Source organism: Schistocerca serialis, chromosome 4 (genome assembly GCF_023864345.2).
Source record: "Schistocerca serialis cubense isolate TAMUIC-IGC-003099 chromosome 4, iqSchSeri2.2, whole genome shotgun sequence".
Classification (NCBI taxonomy): Eukaryota; Metazoa; Arthropoda; class Insecta; order Orthoptera; family Acrididae; genus Schistocerca; species Schistocerca serialis.
Window position 1 is genome coordinate 25797055 of NC_064641.1, and position 16563 is coordinate 25813617.

Below are 16563 nucleotides of genomic sequence, written 5' to 3' on the forward strand. Positions count from 1 at the left end.
TAATCACCGAGTCACAACTCAGACTTAAGGTCAGTCGATGACCTTCACAGGCTGGTAGAGGTCTCGCCTCCAAAACAAGAGCACCCGCAAGCGTTCGGCTACACGCGACGTTGTCAACCGCTGGAAGACAATTCTGTTGCTGGAAGCTAGGGCGGCACAAAGAAGAGGAGGGGGACAATTACGCCGCGCACGACGCAGCGCAGGAATCACGCCGCGTAGTCAAGGCGACGGCCGGCAGCGGCGGCGACGACAAAGCACCTTCTCCTTGGAAGCGCCGTCTCGCAAACTACGTCGTGCACACTCAGCGCGCCTCAAAAGACCTACGGCTTACTCACGCCGTCATAAACACGCGCTCGAGGAATGTCTCCCAGATTTACGAGCAACTCACGAGCACATTGTCGCTGCTTTATTGCACTAACTACAGAGCAACACACTGCTACACTTGGAATCCTACTAATAGCCAGCTACTGTACAATTCACACTTCTGGAAATTTTCACTTCCACCGTTTACGACATTAACATCTCTGGTATATACTGTGTTTTGCTACAGTTTCATTTGAAACCCACAAATGATTGCAACCACTCATTCATTAGTGTGCCTCCGTGGCTCAGGTGACAAGTCTTATCATCTTATACAATGTTCTGTTTCCATCTTATACATTTATACTCCTTCAGTATTTTGTGTGCCACTGTCACTTCCTCCTTTTCCAGTCGCTAATGGTTCGCGGGAAGAAAGATTTCTGTAAGGTTCCGACTGACCTCTAATCTCTCTAATTTTACCTTTGTGATCTTTTCGCGAGATTACGCAGGAGGAAACAATGTATTGGCTTTTCCAGCAATGAACGTTGTCGGAACTCCCCGATTCACAACGCCTATGTTGCAGCGTCTACCACTGGAGTTACACTACTGGCCATTAAAATGGCTACACCATGAAGAAATTGCAGATCATAAACGGGTATTCATTGGACAAATATATTATACTAGAACTGACATGTGATTACGCTTTTACGCAATTTTGGTGCATAGGTCCTGAGAAATCCGTACCCAAAACAACTACCTCTGGCCGTAATAACGGCCTTGATACGCCTGGGCATTGAGTCAAACAGAGCTTGGATGGCGTGTACAGGTACAGCTGCCCATGCAGCTTCTACACGATACCACAGTTTATCAAGAGTAGTGACTGGCGTATTGTGACGAGCCAGTTGCTCGGCCGCCATTGAACACACGTTTTCAATTGGTGAGAGATCTGGAGAATGTGCTGGCCAGGGCAGTAGTCGAACATTTTCTGTATCCAGAAAAGCCTGTACAGGACCTGCAAAATGCGGTCGTGCATTATCCTGCTGAAATGTAGGGTTTCGCAGGGATCGAATGAAGGGTAGACCCACGGGTCGTAACACATGTGAAATGTAACGTCCACTGTTCAAAGTGCCGTCAATGCGAACAAGAGGTGACCGAGACGTGTAACCAATGGCACCCCATACCATCACGCCGGGTGATACGCCAGTATGGCGATGACGAATATACGCTTCCAAAGTGCGTTCACTGCGATCTCGCCAAACACGGATGTGCCCATCGTGATGCTGTAAACAGAACCTGGATTCATTCGAAAAAGTGACGTTTTGCCATTCGTGCACCCAGGTTCATCTTTGAGTACACCATCGCAGGAGCTCCTGTCTGTGATGCTGCGTCAAGGGTAACCGCAGCCACGGTCTCCGAGCTGATAGTCCGTGCTGCTGCAAACGTCGTCGAACTGTTCGTGTAGATGGTTGTTGTTGACTCAGGGATCGAGACGTGGCTTCACGATCAGTTACAGCCATGCGGATAAGATGCCTGTCATCTCGACTGCTAGTGATAGGAGGCCGTTGGGATCCAGCACGGCGTTCCGTATTAGCCTCCTGAACCCACCGATTCCATATCCTGCTAACAGTCGTATCTCGACCAACGCGAGCAGCAGTGTCGCGATACGGTAAACCGCAATCGCGATAGGCTACAATCCGACCATTTTCAAAGTCGAAAACGTGATGGCACGCATTTCTCCTCCTTACAGGAGGCATCACAACAACGTTTCACCAGGCAACGCCGGTCTACTGCTATTTGTGTACGAGAAATCGATTGGAAACTTTCCTCATGTCAGCGCGTTGTAGGTGTCGCCACCGGCGCCAACGTTGTGTGAATGCTCTGAAAAGCTAATCATTTGCATATCACAGCATCTTCTTCCTGTCGGTTAAATTTCGCGTCTGTAGCCACGTCATCGTGGTGTAGCAATTTTAATGGCCAGTAGTGTAGTTGAGCATCGCTTGACATTCTGGCACCTACTAAATGAAGCTATAATGGGACGTACTGTCTTTGGATCTTCTCTAGTTCCTTCATCATGTGTACCCGGTAGGGATTCCGTAGTGTCGAGGAATACTGCTTGAACAGGGTTTTGTAAGTTACCTTCTATGTGGCTGTACTACATTTCCTGAGGATTCTTCATATGAATCCTGTGTAGGGACATGATGAAAGACCTCCCGGATACGGTAAAGTTAAAATTTACCAAAAAATGAGACAGTGGTAACGAGATAATCAAAGACCGAATATAAGGGTCGGCAAAGACATCAGTCAGGAATCCGCAGTAAAGCGTAGACAAATCACCATAAAACATCACTCACTTTTTTGTACAGGATTTTGTTTCACTCCCTCGTATGTAGAAGTTCTGTTACACTGTACTGCTCCGAGTATGACGGGCTACGAGTGTTTTGTATCGTGCGTGTTTCTGAATGAGACGACTTAATAACAGTATTAAAGTGAAACAGAACCAAGTTAAGAAGAATTCCTTCATATTTTATATCATCTTGAGAGGAACTTGTGTTACCTAGAGCCGGCTCCCTGCATCTACAATTGAAATGGAGGAAAAAATCCACGATCATAATTTCATAAAATTAACAGAAGAAGAAGAAGAAGAAGAAGAAGAAGAAGAAGCTTCCGTAAGACGACAAATATAATTTATATATATATATAGTGATGGAAACAGAAGAACAAATGACACGAGGTAAAGTGAGTGAACAATAGCACAATTTCAGTACACGCACAACATTTCATAATAATGCAACTGAATTAATATTCTCTTTTCATTGCGAGCGAAAGGACAATTACCAATCAAATTTCCTTCATGCTCTCCTTTAATTTTTTTGTTATAATACCATCTCAATCTGCCATTTGTCTTGCCGGCGATAAGTTTTATGTGGCTGTTCCGCTTTAAAAGGCTTCGTATGCATACCCCTGAAAATATTATGGATGTTACTACTTCCCGTGATTGTTCTGCAGTTATGTAACCATACAATAATGGTTCTTTTTGTCTATATACTCGCAATACGTTAGATTTGTTTACATAAAAGTCAACTGGCGATCCCTATACCAAGCGCCGATCCTCGCCAGTATTCCTGCATTTGCTGTGACTAACGTCTACAACAGCATCGTACGCGAAAAGCCTCGTGGAACTTCCGACGTTATCCACTAGGTCATTTATATGTATTGTGAAGAATTTTCGCCGTTGAGAATGACATGGTGCGTTCTCTTTGCTAGAAGCTCTTCAATACAGTTACACAACTGGTCTGACATTCCATTAGCTCGTGTTTTGTTCATTAGCAGCAGTGTATGGGACGCTTCCGGGAGTTAAGGGACACAGCGTCAGCAGGGCGCACCAATGCCTGTCGCAATGAACATCGCGTCACATCTAGTTATACACGTGTGGCTGGAAACGCGTACTTCAAATCCCTGTGCCTTATCTCACGCACCTGTAATAGCAATGCCTTAATGTGACAAACGCGTATTAAAATGTCTTACATGAATAATTTCTTAATGAAACATACATTGCACGCAAAATTAAGGACGACATACTGAGGAAAAAGTAATAACTGAAAATGTCCAAGAAAGAATTTGGAAAAAATACAAGACTATATTTTGGTTGAACTAACGCTGCGCGCGCGCACGCACAGAGTGTCTGCAAGTACTATTTTATAGTGACTAAACGTCATAGGCAAATTTTTGCAATCGGATTGAAACATCTACGCGATTGCTCTGCTATTCACAATAAAGTGCCTGCCAGAGGGTTCAGTGAACCACCTTCAAGCTGTCTCTCTACCGTTCCACTCTCGAATGGCGCGCGAGAAAAACTAGCATTTAAATTTTTCTGTGTGAGCCCTGATTTCTCTTATTTTATCGCGATGATCATTTCTCCCTATGTAGGTGGGTGCCGTCTGAATGTTTTCGCAATCGGAGGAGAAAACTGATGATTGAAATTTCATGAGAAGATTCCGTCGCAACGAAAGACGCCTTTGCTTTAACGATTGACACTCCAATTCACGTATCATGTCTGTGGCACTATCTCCCCTATTTCGCGATAATACAAATCGAGCAGCCCTTCTTTGAACTTTTTCGATGTTATCCGTCAGTCCCACCTGATACGGATCCCACACCGCACACCAATATTCCAGAATAGGGCGGACAAGCGTAGTGTAAGCAGTCTCTATAGTAGATCTGTTACACCATCTAAATGTTCTGCCAATGAATACTCCCTATGAACTGCTTGGAAGACAGTGTCATAAGTGCTCAGAATGAAACATATACACAAACCGCCCATGTCTTAGTAACTCAAAAAGATTTACTCGATGACAGAGGAATCATCAGTCGAAACTCGCAGTAGATAGAGGGGAAAAAAACAATGCAAGTCTGACTAGTTATAGTTATTTACTTCAAAATATCATTCATAAACCACGGTCATGATAATCTGAGCAGTCTGTATTCAAACTTGCAGTTTACTACTTCAGGCTCTTCACCATTTCCGTGACGGTCTCAAGATAAATCTGTGACCCTTTGTGCTGCCCTTCTCTGTATACGTCCAATATCCCCTGTTAATGAAATTTTGTATGGCTCCCACACACTTTGCATATTGCACCTGCACGCACGTAGACATATCGGGTAATCTTGTATCACAAATCGAGAGGGATGGTCTAAAATCAAACCAGTGAGCGCAAGGCCTATGTAAGCAACGCATAAAATTGTAGTAAAATGCAAGCAACAGATGTGCGTTCGCCTTACGCGAAAGTGTGTGTGTGGCAGCGCTGCTGTGCTACGGAGTAGAAACAGCTGGTTTTCGCCTATTATCTCTCCTTTTTTTAGTTGTATCAACACCATTCTAGAGCTTCGATCAACAAAATTTCTGTGCCAGCAAAGGTTTTTTTCAGAACACAAGATCATCAAACTACGATGCTCCACTGTTAATTGTCTTAACTCTCTTCAAGTGCAAACCAAGCGCGTGTCAATGACGTCAGTATGTACCAAGCTTTCATACCAACTGCCGCTAAAAGGTACGGACTATCATCAGAACCTACTGAAACCCTGTTAACGGAGCAGGACCGACGGCTATTGTGACTTTACTTCCTTTGGCTAATATACGACACAGATCGTTGAAACTTGGCTCGTAGATGACTCAGGGTCGAGCCGTACACCGTCTGCTTTACGCCATAACATGTCAGCCCACCACATTGGTAATCCTGTGGTCCAGTGGTTGAGCGCAGACACGTGATGCGAGCGAAGGGTTATTAAACGTAAAAGACCAGTCACTGTAATAACGTATACTACACTCCAGATTTGTATTTTACGTAACTGGTTTATTCAGCAAGAATTAACGTCTTGCTGAAGGGCGGTCCTTAATGAAATAAAACATGAAATCATCTAGTACGAATGTCCAACATGAAATAATCTAGTGCGAATGTCCCCCTTTGGAAGTCTCCACTTAATATGCTCAGATTACTATGTGCGTTATACAACAGATGTCCTAACTCGACGCTCAGATGCGTAAACTAAAGTCCACGTATATCGAAATAGTGTCTCGTGCTGCGATGGCTGAAGTCGCAACCCTCTAGTCAGAATCTATCACTTGACTGCACTCCCGATCGTGAAGGAAAAGAAAAACACAGGTCCTGATGGTCGTAACAGAACCTTTCTTTCTTGCATTTTCCAGCGGCTCCCAAGAGCACATCTCCCACCTCAACGACCAAAGACGTCGCCAAACTTTAGCCAATGGGATCTCAAGTAGCTTCCCATCACATAACGCACTTCATAGAACACTGGGCATCGTGTGCAGTAGAAATCGAATGGATATGAACTGAAAATGTAAACGGAGTTGGACGACTATTTCTACTCTAATAATTCTGCAATTACTTTGCACATGCTGCCTGAAACATTATTTGATACCGTTCTACTGACACTAATTACTATTCCTTTTAACATAGAAGTACGATTTACATAGACAAGGATGTGCGCACTTTCAATCAAATACCGTCGGCGCGGTCAATATGTTAAATTTTAATTTGTTATGCTATTAACTACGTACCGCTTCATTTATAAAAATGCCGGCCGTTGTGACCGAACGGTTCTAGGCACTTCAGTCCGGAACCGTGCTGCTGCTACGGTCGCAGGTTCGAATCCTGCCTCGGGCATGGATGTGTGTGATGTCCTTAGGTTAGTTAGGTTTAAGTAGTTCTAAGTTCTAGGGAACTGATGACCTCAGATGTTAAGCCCCATACTACTAGAGCCATTTCAGTTATAAGTGTATGCGTGGAGTACTTTCTGGTGTCATACACTCAATGTAAGTACTTATAGTGGATTATATAATAAGAATATGACTTGCGTTGCTATTCGTGGCAAAGGCTACTGCGCAATGCCATTACCCGACATTATGTCTACCTTGTAAGACAGCCTAGTTTGTTATTTAGAGTGAGTAAGCGTTCATAGTGTAGAGTCTAGTTATGCTTGGAATTACAATTGTCGTTTGTGTACATAAGACTGCATTTCTTGGACTCTCACGAAACCCTTAAGCTAACTGTACGAACATTCCTTGCCGCATTCCAAGTTATTAGTGTGTTCGTTCTGTTCAGAGTCTTGGTATTTACAAACACAGCTCTGGGCATCTGTAGCTGTTAGTGGCCCTCTCGGCGCTTATCACTTAAGACATCCTGCTAACCCCTCCTTTGTCCGTAGGCCCCAGTCATGCCGATCTCGGCGGAAACTATGACCCAGCCTCCGTTCATATACACACAGCACAATGAACAGTTTTCTATAGTGATTCCGTGTTGGATACGTTTCCAGAAGTGGATCCATCCTTGGCGTTTTTCACCAGCTTAAACTAATGGTTATTCTCCTTCGCCGCTCTGGTTTTCCACAACATTCGTTATGGACCCTCTGTTACTTGTTTACGCTTCTGGGCCCTACCGCAGCAGTGGAACCCTTCCCCGAGCTTTATCGAATAACGCTTAACGGCAGCCCGAGCCTCTCTCTCCAGCCTTGTCACGTTATACTGTGAAAGAAAAAAAGAACCGTGCATTTAAAAATGGGTTTCCAGAAGTACTTCACGCCTCTCTTTGTCAAACGTGTCAGGCACAATGATGTTTCTAAATCGCGCATTTCACTCTCCGGATACTTATGATATGAGTACGACTATATCCAGATTTTATTTAAAGTCTCAATTTACGTAGACTGTTCCTCGGCCTTTCATGATGACCCCTGAAGAAAATTTCTGTAGCTGACCTGTTTTCTTTAGTTACGGCTTTGGTGTCATTGATCAGTTACAGTAGCAATGGAAGAGCCACGAAGAGGAAAGAACTGTCCATCGAATAACGAAGAGAGAGACGGAAGCGGTTGCTACATATGCGTCAAGTAGCGACAGCATCTCAAGCGCGGACAATTTCACAACCAAGTTCCCCGTTAAAACTTAACGCATCGTCTTTGTCTGCGACGTGTCTACCCCAACAGTAACAACCGCAACAGAATCCGCTAGCACAATATTCCTTGTGGCAAACATTATTTAGGCTTTTCAGCTGGGTATGATTCATATCCTTCGAAAGTTAATAACGGGGAAAATGCGTATAACAGGAAACAACAGACATTTCTTTCACTTAAAACGAATTTGACATTTTAAATTACGATTGCGAACGCTGTGTTTGTCACTATAGTCTTGCTGGGGCGATAACAACTAACAAATATAAAGTGCTGTGTGTCGCGGTTTCGTACCGAAAAAAAAGCAGAATAAAAGAACAGCAATTTCCAATATCGCACAGACCTCTACGCACTTACCATTACTACTATGAAAATACGCCCGCAAAATAAGTTTTATGACTATCTGCAATATGGGCTAAACAGAAACAGGTTTGCAATAATTCCAACCAAAACGCTTTAAAGCGCCAAAGAAACTGGTATACGTATGCGTATTCACTTACGGAGATACGTAAACAGGCAGAATACAGCGCTGCGGTCAGCAACGCCGATATGAGGCAAGTGTCTGGCACAGTACTTAGACTGCTGTTACAATGGCAGGTTATCAAGATTTGAGTTTGAACGTTGTGTTTTAGTCGGCGAACGAGCGATGCGACACAGCATCTTCGAGGTAGTGATGAAGTGGGGATTTTCCCGTACGACTATTCCACGACTGCACCGTGAATATCAAGAATCCGGTAAAACATCAAATCTCCGACATCGCTGCGGCCTGAAAAAGAGCCTACAAGAACGGAGCCAACGACGGCTGAAGAGAACCATTCAACATGACAAGTGCAACCCTTCCGCAAACTGCTGCAGATTTTAGTGCTGGGCCATCAACAAGTGTTAGCGTGCGAATTATTCAACGAAACATCATCGATATGGACTTTCGAAGTCGAAGGCCCACTGGTGTCCCCATGATGACTGCAAAGCTTTACGCCTGGGCCTCTCAACATTGACATTGGGCTGTTGATGACTGGAACTATGTTGCGTGGTCGGAGGAGTCTCGTTTCAAAATGTATCGAGCGGATGGATGTGGACGGGTATGTAGACAACTTCATGAATACATGGATCCTGGATGTCAGCAGGGGACTGTTCAAGCTGGTTGAGGCTCTGTAAAGGTGCGGGGCGCGTGCAGTTGGAGGGATGTGGGACTCCTAATACGTCTAGCTACGACTCTGACAGCAGACTTGTACGTAAGCATACTGTCTTATCACCTGCATCCATTCATGTCCATTGAGCATTCCGACGGACTTGGGCAATTCCAGCACGACAATGCGTCACCCCAAACGTCCAGAATTTCTACGGAGTCGCTCCAGGAACACTCTTCTGAGTTTAAACGCTTCCGCTGGCCACCAAACTCCCCAGACATGATCATTATTGAGCGTATCTGGAATACCTTGCAACGTTCTGTTCCGAAGAGATCTCCAACCCCTCGTATATTACGGATTTATGGACAGCCCTGTAGGATTCATCGTGCCAATTCCTTCCAGCACTACTTCAGACATTAGTCGAGTCCATGCCACGTCTTACTGCGGCACTTCTGCGTGCTCGCATGGGCCCTACACGACATTAGACAATTTCTTTAGCTCTTTGGTGTGTAGGGGGCAGTGAAAACACGTGGGGCCTGCTCGAAAATAGTATTAAGATATTTAGGATTCTCACTAGAGCGACCCGGAGAAAGAATTTGAAATATTCAGATCCATGCTGACAGGGTTGAAAAATTCTTATCATCCGCGCCTCGGAGATCCCGTGGCGTCGCGCGAGCGCACTCTCACGACTGTAGCCCGAATCCACGCATTCTTGGCAATGCGAGGACCGCGAGACAATTACGCAACGCACAGATCCGTAGATGTAATAGGACTTTAACAGAATTTACTGGCGGACTAGAATTAAATTTCTATTCTGCTAACCCATCGAATCATTCTAAAGAAGGGTCGCTAGCCTCACTTTGATCCAAGAGTCAAGGTTAAACTTCAGACTACTGCAACGACAATAATCTAAGCCCTGTAGGAATCCAGCTACTCTCACAAAGATTCCGAGTTCCAAGCTCAGACCACTGAACTGGAATATTCTCACCGTTAACAGCTCACACACGGCCCACAACTTGCGCCTAAGAACTCCTGTCGGTCCACTCAACAAAAACATTTTTATTTCCACAGAAACAAATTGAACTTATCTCAATAACTATCCATTAAAACACCACAATCTAGCGTAAGATACCTGCTCTTATCTCGCAACAAAAAACTGGAAATGATTCTATCTGAAACGCTCTTTCCGATTTTCTCGACTTACCGTACTGTAAGAAATAGCCCGGTTGATCGCGAAAGCTCACAATGGTAATCAACACACTGAAGCATGGCACTAGTATTCCTACCTTCTCAAAATAATAGGTAGCTAAAGAATGACATTCTTGACATCTTTGCACGCGGCATAATCGTTTACTTTGCCCTCAAGTCCCATTCCGGACATGTACGAAGATGAAAGGCTACAGAAAGCCGTTTAGACGAAGTCTTTTCATTAGAGTTTCTTGTTTACTGACAATTGAGTACAACACTGGTTTTCATTTCTTTTCGTCGTCGTAGAAACATGTGTTCAGTCGGTGCACCAAAAGGTTAATACCTGTATAGAAGAAGCTTGCATCCGCTTCTGCGTCCTCATCATGACGCCTTGCTGAACTTCTGTATCAGTTGTGAATCGGCGGCTGGTTAGGTGCTTTGTCATCGTTTCTAATAACATCAATGTCTACGAGAGACTTGGCTCGAAACAGCTCATCGACGTATAAAGAGGCAGGTTCAACTGTTAAAGACGATGTCCCAGTACCAATTACTCTAAGCGCCACTGGGGTCATTAGTCTTTGAGCACGTAGCTCCTGATGCAACTGCAGCTGCACGACTTGAATTTTTTTGGACACTACAGGCTCAGTGCCCAATGTTGGCCTGTTACTTACTTTTATGTCACCTCTATCTCGCCAGAAGAGATGCAGTGTCATTGAGACTCATCAGTGGGAGAACGACACGAATGGATTTTGATATGACATTTGCATATGATACTTGCAACAGACTATTTGAAGTTCCCCAGCGCTGTATCCAGCACGGGTGGAACACAAAATACAAACATATGGGCACTAAAGAGCAGCATGCTCTGCACTCGACATCGTGACTGGAATTATAACTCTGCAAGACTCTCAACGGTAGCGCCAGTGTAATCTCTAGTGGACGGATGTAACACTGCAGCACCCACGTCGTATGCTCGTTATTATCTGCAGTGCTGGATGATACATTATGCTTAGTGGGTACCAACCTATGAGTTCCACGCCTTTTTGTGTTTTCTTTTCTTTGTATACAGGGAAGTCTGAACACTACAAAACTGGAGCGAAATGCAGGAAGACCCGCAGAGGATCGACGCCTGGTGCAGCCATTGCCAGCTGACCCACAACATAAACAAATGGAACGTATTCATCGACTACAGCATTACTGCACCTGGGAGCGAGGGCCCTTCGGTCAGCTTATCGCGAGTTTTTCTCGAGACATTAAAAGAGGACACGCTGAACCAATTCATAGTCCATGTACAACTGTCTTGAAATTATTCACAGTACGGTGTTTCTTTACTTAGTCACCACTGTACTTGTTTACTGTAACGTCACCGCCTGTTTCCGATAACGGCCACGGGAGGCCAAGTGCAATAATATCGTGGACTGCAAAAAGAACCAACAGATCAATATTGGAACAGATAAAACCAGATTTCTCCCTGGAAGGTCTAATGTTAAAACAAAAGCTGACCTACTTTGGATACACAATGCGAAGGCATGCCTCGCTGGAAAAAACATTAAAGCTGGGAAAGATTGAAAGAACTAGAAGAAGAGGACATCAGAGGATAGGATGGATCGATGGCATCACAGAAGCAATGTATTCCAACCTGGAAGGTCTACGGGAGAAAGTGCAAGACAGGAAAAAGTGACGTGATTTGGTTCATGGGGTCACGAAGAGTCGGAACCGACTAAACGAATATATATATATATATATATAGATAGAGAGAGAGAGAGAGAGAGAGAGAGAGAGAGAGAGAGAGAGAGAGAGAAATATTGTGCGCGAACAGGCAGGAATACGCATTATTGTACGATTACACATTGTGGAACTCTCTCTGGAAGCAGTCACAGTCATAACATAACTACAAATATACTTACTTAGCGGTATGAAGTGTAACCATCGCCTAAAACTAGTTATTTAGGTAAGGCAGATGTCTGGCAGATCAGTCTAGTCCACCTATGAAGGAAGCAACTAATAAAATCCTCGTTCAGCCAATGCTTCAGTATTACTAGTCCCCCTGGAATCCGTATCAGTACTGACAGAGGAAATACAGAAGCTCTGTTCACTTAGTAAGCGCAATAGCGACTCGTAAACGCTCAGCCAGCTCTAGTGGCAGAAGCTACGAGAGAGGCGTTGTGTATCACGGTGTGATTTACTGTTAAAATCCCCAAAGCATACGTTCCTGAAAGAGTCACCATATATTGCCTTCCTCCTATGCATATCTCGCGAGAAGACGTTGAAGTTAACATTAGACCAGGGGCGGGCAGGAATCCTGCACGTGTGCGGTGCACTTGCACGTGTGCAGTAAACAGGTGTTCTGCGTGCACACAGGGGCAAGCTGGCCACCCGCTTCTCTCCCCTCCCCACCATAACGTCTCTCCGCTTCTTCCTCTGTAATAAGTTTTGTTTCCTGGCCTGCTTTATTGAATGAAGGAATAAGGTTACTACGAGTGCTTGAAAGAAATCATGGTTTGAAAGAGTACCTATTACCTACGATACGTTGTATTTAATTATCACAGGTGGAGTTTACAATACGTTTAATGTCTGGAATAAAATTTCTACATACAGAAAAACGCAAACAGTTACGTAAATTTTCATTACTGATGTTTGCTCTTAACCGAGACTTATTAATTTTCATAACAGAAATCTCTCGCAAACGTATGTCGAGCCTAACATATTATCTTTGCGGCTTCACGATGGAGACGAGGAAACTCTTGCTCTGGAAAGTCGTGATAAAAATCTATTACACGTCTTGCCAAAAGGAACTTGTGACTCATACGAGAAATACGCTGTAGAATCTAGAGTGTAGATCTATTAATTCCATTTACAAACTGGGATGAATATCATCTACAGAAACAGCAAATTGTCTCGAGAACTATTCAAAACCTTGGGATATGTATGATATATCCCCAAATCGCTTGAGAATTTCCTCTTTTATTGCGCTACGTAAGGGAACATATTGAAATTTAATATAATGGCGTTCAATATTAAACTTCCGCTGACCAGCGAGAATACTGTCACATATTATACATTTTCAATTTTCACGTTTTTGCACAGAGAAAAAAATGATTATCCCACTCCTTTTTAAAAGATAGCAAATCTCCACTTCTGCGTTTCCTCGATTCACTCAGCATTTTCCGGTTCTTGAAATACAAAGTTCACTACGTAGTGGTCCCTTCGCATCAACGTCCGCAGCTTAGCCTGGTACTGCACTGCCGCAACCTGCCGGCTGTCGCCACTGCCCCGTTCGACGACTGCACGCGAGCAGCACACGTGCAGCGCTGTGCGCTCATGAGCCGCGTGCAACGTTTGCCCGCCCCTGCATTAGACGGATTCGATCTCACACAAAGGCTTATGTCCACAACTAGCGACAAACAAGATAGAGGCGAACTGACAGTAGTACACAAAGTACCACACGCCTTAAGGGGGCTTGGTGAATATAGCTGTAGGTGTAGACGTGAAGTCTTATCACGTGACGCCACTAGGTGCAGTGTCACGATATGTGAACACAGCACGCGGTGTCACGAGCTGAGGCGCCACTGGTTGCGCGAGAGAAGCCGGCGCGAGGACCGACTGGTTGCGTGCTGTACCTGCGAGCGGGCGCTGCAGGCGACGCAGCCGAGGGCGGCTACGACCGAGTCGAGGAACATGGCGGCGCGGTAGCGCAGCACGATGCACTGCACGGGGCAGTCGTCCACCATGGCGACCGCGGCGGTAGCGCACTGAGCGGCGGCGACGGCACGGCGAGCTGCTGCTGCTGCCTGCCTGCCTGCTGCCACTGGTGATAGTGGGCGGCGTGCGGCGGGCTGGCGGCGCGTGACGCGACTGCCCGAGCCCGCCGCGGCCTACGCGGCACTCCTCGCGCTGTTAAGCCACGCGGGGTCACATTCCGCCGGCACGGCCCCGCTTACCGCCGTCCTCCACAAAGGCGCCGGTAGCGTCTTCAAACACGACCGCTATCCGGAAAGCAGTATCACGTCACATGGAGCACCAGAGAAGACAGGGGTAGGACGGGGGGAGTGACGGTGCAACAGTCGGTACTATCACTGCACCAGAAGTCGCAGTCGATTGTGGCCAAATTAGCTGGCACCGGCGCTACTGTGTCAACAACCAACATTCCCCACTTACCCCACTGCTGGGGTTACGGTTGGTGTTAGCTGCTGGGACGCCGCTACTCTTGTGCATATGTATACGGAAGTTACCTCGGTTCTCCGAAAGTGGGTATCTCGTGGCGCGCTCGCAGCACACTGACTCAGGCACTAAGCCAGAGTACTTACACCTGCGACAGCTGTAATATTTCTGGCTTAGTCAGCCATCATATTAGGCTCCAAGAAGCTGTTCCCAGAGCAGTGGAGATGCAAGAAGTATATAGACGACGAAATGTGGTGTGACGTACCTGTAACAGGTGTTAGATTCGGTACCATTCCCGTGAGAAAGACCGTCTGCATAATGCTACTGCTCTGTGATTGGCTGCTGTGTTCGGAGCGAGGGCGCCAAAACGTTAAAGTATAATAATAATTATTATTATTAGTTAACCTACTCATTGGAATGACCTCACTTTTTAATATATCTCTCAACAGCTGACCATCAGTCATTTTAGAATTATTAAAAACAATTTAAATCAAAAACAAAACACTGACGAAATTGCAGACGAAGCACTTCGGAAGCGTTCGGGTCACGCCTTTTCTGGTATGGCGCGCGAAGTGTTTCGGGCTGTTCGTCACTCTGGATTAGGCAGTCGAGAAGAACAGACAAGTTGTCTGTCGTAGGATGTGGCTCTGAGGACTATGGGACTTAACATCTGAGGTCAAAGTCCTCGTAGGATGTGTTTCCAATTTTTATTTAAGTTCCTGTTCGTCATTCTGGATTAGGCGGTCGAGATGTACAGTCATGTTGTCTGTGGCAGGATGTGTTTGCCAGTATTCAGTATTAAAAGATTCACTCCGGTATTCATGAGGCACAGACACGTGCCACAAATAGTGTAAAGATGCATTTTCGTAAACATTGTATTCTATCATGTACTTTGCTGTATCAGAAGGTGTTGTATTAAGATGATGTAGTCTTCTCGTGTGGCTGTATTAAAATACGCGAGTGGCATCCCAAAGAAGTGATACATTATTTCAGAACAGAACCTCGCTAAAAGTCAGTTTCCGCCTCAAGATACAGAACCTGCGACCTGCGTGCTGTTCTCTGCGCTGGGGACATCAGCTTGAAGACAGCAGATTAGTGAACTATAACAGAACCTTCGTATTCCACACAGTGCAGTGGAAACAACTAGGCGCCTCTCGTGTACTGCATGCACAGAACAAATGTGCTCAGTGACACGTCATCTGCAGTAATGCAGAGGAGGTAAAGGAGGATAATCGTTATTAACACCAACATTGAATTCTTTCTTCATTTCTTGTTGTACAGCGAGAAAGCTACACTGCTTCTCGTTCACCAACAGTAGCTGAACAAAATGAGCTTCGCAGTTGAAAATTTCGCCGAATGCGCAATCCTTTGGATAGTATGTTTTTCTTTTCTTTCTTAACTGGTGTTGGCCGAAGTAGACATAACATAAAATGTAGACTGGTAAAGGCAATGAAAGCGTTCTAAAGCAGAGGAATTTATTGACATCGAATATAGATTTGAGTGTTAGGAAATCTTTTCCAGCTACTTTTTGTCTGGTGTGCAACTTTACGGAAATTTCTGTTCTCCTTATGTCGGAACTCGCGTAATGTTGTGCTACAGAAGTACCCTGCAATTTAGATGGGTAGGTCGAATAACTAATGGGGACTTACTGAATCGAACTCAAGGGAAAAGAAATTTAGGTTTAACTTGACTAAAATAGGGATCCACTGACCGGACACATCCTAAAGGATCAATACATACTCAGTTTGGTGATAGAGGGACGGGTAGTGGGAAGGGGCGGCGTTGAACTTAGAGGCGGAGGATGACTACGGTAAGCGAGTTCGAATACATGCAGGTTGCCGTAGTTACGAGAGATAAAGCAGCCGGAACATCACAGACTAGTGCGGAGAGGAGCAACAGACCACTCATCGGACTGAAGGCCACAACACTAAAGGTTTTAGTGAAACGAACTCTACACTTTTTGACATATATCGTCAAATTTTTGGTGTACTCGTATACGTACGAAAGCAATGAGCAAAGATGGTGTGCGTCAAAGCTTTTTTTTCCGAATGACCACTTAGGATCAAGCTACAATTTCACTTTGTCCAGAGTTTCCCCTCTTTCCAACACTTCCATACGCTCACGATACTGTTGCTTTTGTTCTTCCCGCCTTTGTAGTTCTTTACTCTTCCAAACTGTGTATTTTGCTTCGAAGCAAGTCCCGCTCTAACATGAGGGCTTCTGGGATGTCAGGCGTTCAAGGTCTTTCCGACCTCCTTTAATCCACACAGTGGTGGTTTTCTTATTTCAGAGGTAATCAGCCAGTCGCAGAAACCGTAATTTACTGCAG

General features: G+C 45.1%; 1 protein-coding gene across 1 annotated transcript in view; it reads right to left on the bottom strand.

The window, feature by feature from the left end:
- LOC126473759 (transmembrane protein 47) overlaps positions 1-13894 on the bottom strand; it is a 149682-nt gene extending 135788 nt beyond the window's left edge. Inside the window, exon 1 of the mRNA XM_050101016.1 lies at positions 13694-13894. Within this exon, the coding sequence (XP_049956973.1) occupies positions 13694-13804 (111 nt within the window). The 5' untranslated portion in view covers positions 13805-13894. The remainder of the gene's footprint in view (positions 1-13693) is intronic.
- Positions 13895-16563: the final 2669 nt, after the last annotated feature.